Source organism: Etheostoma spectabile, chromosome 11 (assembly GCF_008692095.1).
Source record: "Etheostoma spectabile isolate EspeVRDwgs_2016 chromosome 11, UIUC_Espe_1.0, whole genome shotgun sequence".
Lineage (NCBI taxonomy): Eukaryota > Metazoa > Chordata > Actinopteri > Perciformes > Percidae > Etheostoma > Etheostoma spectabile.
The window spans coordinates 18,098,941-18,102,986 of record NC_045743.1 but is presented as its reverse complement, the minus strand read 5'-3'; the positions used below and the strand labels follow the sequence as shown (position 1 = coordinate 18,102,986).

Here is a 4,046-nt window from a genome sequence, read left to right as displayed (position 1 = left end):
GATCAATAAAGAGAAGTCTAAGTCTAAATAAATTGAATTGTAGCTTTTTGTCCCCCGCTGTAGGAATCGAACAGGGGACGCTGTTGTCGTGCGTGAACGACATCGCAGCCGCCACGCAGCACACGGTGGCCTCTCACCTTGCGAAGCGCACACATCGCGCCATCCTGTTCTGCAAGGCCATCGGCCTGCTGCCATCCAGCGCTCCCACCTTGGTGAGTGCGTTACTTCACCTTGTATTTTATTCAAACGCATGCGTTGATATTTTTAGAAACTGTAACAACAATGCCAATGTCTAGAGTTGCAGTGATCGGGTGCTCTTTGTAGAAAATGGGACATTTTAACCTTATACATTTCTTTTTACTTCATTAGAAGGTTGCTTACAGGAATATAGACACTGTTACTGGAGTTATACTGATCTTATTTCCCTTGTGCCCAACAGCATGCTGTACATTAACATATTCTGTGTATAATAATAAAAAATACATAAAAAGTACATCAAAATTGTACCTTTTCAAAAGGTATATAAATAGTTTCTATATTTATCTTATGAATACTCACTAGTGCCTCAAACATGGTGAAAATAGTCCCCAACTAATATTTTACTCCGTTTGTTTGCTGAAAACTACAGTGCACTGCCCAGCTGTTTCAGGAAGTTAAATAGCCCCTTTTTCTTTCTTTTTTTGGGATGTATGTCCCCTAACGGACTTGGAGTTGAGAGCCACAGACAGGGTCGAGGTGTCACCAACCAACAAACACATTTAAAGGTTTTGGTCTTTTCATGGGATTTGAAGAAGACGAAAAAGAAAACTATAGAAGAACACCAGCCCCATCCTTTAAATCAGAGAAGACTGTGATAAGAGATGTGACGCTTTCATCCTGAACTCTTCTGTGACAGGTGCTGTCTGGAGGAGTTGCAAGCAATCAGTACATCCGCAAGGCTTTAACTCTCATCACTGACACCACGGGGCTACGCCTGCTCTGTCCTCCAGCCAAACTCTGCACTGACAATGGAGTGATGATTGCATGGTGTGTATCTTGACCTTTTAAGTAAAGCTTTGACGGCGAATCTGATTGGATCCATCCGAGATAAATGTATTTATTTCTTCTTCTTTTTTTTTTAAAACCAGGAACGGTGTTGAACGCCTGAGAGAAGGGAAAGGGATCCTGCCTCCATATGTGGATGTCAGCTACGAGCCAAAGTAGGTCCACACTAAACCAAGGATTTTCTGTGCAAGAAACCCATTGTAACCTTCAGCTCACCTTACTGGGGTTTTCCAGGGCCCGGCTGGGTGTGGACATGACGGCGGAGGTGAAGGCAGCAGCGATCAGGTTGCCGTCGGTCCGGATGAAGATCCCCGACTGACACACGATGGGTTTGTTCTGCACAGAAAAAAGTGTTTTGTCACTTCTACATTTTCCCTGGTCAGAGTATATACTGTGTATATGTTATAGTGTATGTAAAAGCACATTAAACATTATTTATTAACGAAGGTGTCTTTTACATCTTGATTTAAAAAAAAAAAAAAAAAAAATACAAAAAAACAATACTCCTACTTCCGATGTCATCAAACTGAAATCGGTTTTATTTTTCTATGAATGGATTTAAAAAAAAATAATACAGCCATTATTACAAAGAATTAGTTCAGCTTTTTAATACAGCATGTTGATGTCCAAACAATAAACTAGGGGTAATTGATTAATGTTCATCGCATGACAGCTTCCTTGTGTTGGGACAAGCAACTCCTTTTTGAATAAGACATTATTATATAATACTGGAGTATTTGAACATAATGAGAGGCTGAAACTGATCCAGAACTTTGCTGCTAGACTGCTGACTAAAACACAGTCTGAGCTGCACTGCTCTGGCTCCCTGTGTCCTCTACAATTTATTTGAAAGTCCTTGTATACAAAGCTCTCAGATCTTAGGCTTAGGGGCGGCCTACATCACACACTTCCTGTCCTATGATCCTTCCCAACCCCTTAAGTCACAGGTGTCCAATTCAAGGCCCGCAGGCCAGATCCGGCCCCTCGCCAATTTCATATCAATGTAAGTTCACAATATCTTTACGCTCACCAATTTTTTGTTGCTTTTTCCCACATTTTCATTGCTTTATTTAATGTTTGGGGCACTTTTTTTCCTATGATGGCTGAGGAACTTTTCTTGACTTTTTTGGGGCTTTATGTGAAAAAAATAAAAAGACTATATGAGGCATGCAACAATTTTGCAAACAAATAAACTAAACTAAGCATGTCTGTGTTTGGATAATGATTCTCATTTTCCAGCGTAGCCCTCAGGGAAGTTGTGTGTGCCCCCCCCCCCACCGCCGTAGATCATCTACTGCTGGTTTGCTAGTTACTCAAAACTCCACAAAAAGAACAGTGGTCATGCAGCTTTTCTAAGCTATGCTCCCAAACTGTGGAACAGCCAACCCAAAGATATCAGAGGCAGGCTCTGTTGATATTTCTAAACTGCATTTAAAGACATACGTAGATATGGCTGTAACCTGGCACAGCTTTTTACAATTGGTGTGCTTTATATGGAGTCCATCATGCTGTTTTTAAATGGCCTGTTTTGCTGGTGTTGCACCGGACTAAAACAACGCGTGCACTGAGACAAAAAAGCGTTGCCCCCCCCCCCCCCCATCTACACTTCGGGGAGACCGTGATAAGCCCTATTTCAACAAACAGTGGAATGTTCCTTTAAGCTTTGTTGGCTCCTTTTTCCCAAACCTGCATGCACTTCCATGTGATTGTATGTTACACAGAAAGCGGGGGGTTGCCACCTGAAAGCCAAGATCAAAGCGTATTATAAATACAGGTTATGGAGATATTAATTATACAGAGTACACCCCAGTACATCCTGTCTAAACCTAGTACAGGAGATGTAATATTGTCATTGAGGTGCAGACATGTTGGTTATTGGTTAAACATCCCCCTCTAGTGGTTACTTTATGTAAATGCACCTCAACACACAGAGGGGGGGGGGGTTGCTGATGACCAAATACAATATTTTTATTCAAGACAAACAGAAAAAACCATTGACATATGAATGTGCATGTTATGTGCCAGAGTTGGTCATCCATTCAGTGACTGATCATTTCCTGTTCAGAAAAACACTTTAGAAAGATTTACCTTCTCACGTCTGTCCTCTCGTACCACATCATCCACCTACTCTGGAAATTAAATGCAACGTCATCTCTTTTAAACTTTTCTTGGTAAAAAATCCCATGAATCCATGGTTTCCACATTTGAGAGCAATCTGAATTACTGACATACTGTAGTTTTCCACACACACTATGGTTTATTCATTGACTGTTCCTAAATACAATTGTTCAACTGGATCCAGATTTTTACCACATAAAAATGTACACACAACTTGTAAACGTGCATTTTACCATCGATTTTATTCAAACTTCTCAATCACCTCCACATGTGCCGTCATTTATGTAAGCCCTGCTTGTATTGGACATCCTTTCCTGGAAGTAAAGAAGTATTGGCAGTCACCTTTTGAATAAAATCCACCTCCATCTATGGATCTATACACTGGTGTGACATGCAGGTTAGAGGGCGGAAAAATCACAGGAAGTTGGGACAGTTGAAGCTCCTCTCTCTGGTGTCTGGTTCCTCTCAAATCTTATTCAACATGGCAGTCAGGTTACAGTTTCAAAGACAGGGATTCTACAACATATTGCAATCCTGTGGTTTCTTTTTTTGTTCTGCAAATTGAATCAATGTTTACCAAAAGACAAAAAATTTTAAAAAATAGTTTAAATGCTTACATTTAGTGGCCTGTAAATCCAGACCCAAATCAGAAAGATTAAGGGTCTGGCATCGAGTAATGAAAGTCGCCCATTTGAAAATCTCCCTGCACGTAATTGGATAACACTACAACCAATCACAGCAACACATGGGGTGACGTATCCAGAGCCCCATGCGCTTAGATACCAGCGGAGCCAACTGGTAGATTAAACTGTCGTCATCTGTTCAGCTGGCCTCAGGCCCCGCCTACATCAGATACATCGATGTGATTGGTGCAGCTCGGCTAC

General features: G+C 41.2%; 2 protein-coding genes across 2 annotated transcripts in view; one reads left to right on the top strand and one right to left on the bottom strand.

Moving 5' to 3' along the window:
- The window catches only part of LOC116697919 (probable inactive tRNA-specific adenosine deaminase-like protein 3), a 20,061-nt gene extending 18,707 nt beyond the window's left edge, over positions 1-1,354 (bottom strand). Inside the window, exon 1 of the mRNA XM_032529547.1 lies at positions 1,261-1,354. Coding sequence (XP_032385438.1) covers positions 1,261-1,299 — 39 coding nt within the window. The 5' untranslated portion in view covers positions 1,300-1,354. The remainder of the gene's footprint in view (positions 1-1,260) is intronic.
- Positions 1-1,520, top strand: part of osgepl1 (O-sialoglycoprotein endopeptidase-like 1) — a 16,226-nt gene extending 14,706 nt beyond the window's left edge. The window contains exons 4-7 of the mRNA XM_032529543.1: positions 64-212; positions 896-1,026; positions 1,128-1,199; positions 1,279-1,520. Of these exons, the coding sequence (XP_032385434.1) occupies positions 64-212; positions 896-1,026; positions 1,128-1,199; positions 1,279-1,363 (437 nt within the window). The 3' untranslated portion in view covers positions 1,364-1,520. The remainder of the gene's footprint in view (positions 1-63; positions 213-895; positions 1,027-1,127; positions 1,200-1,278) is intronic.
- Positions 1,521-4,046: the final 2,526 nt, after the last annotated feature.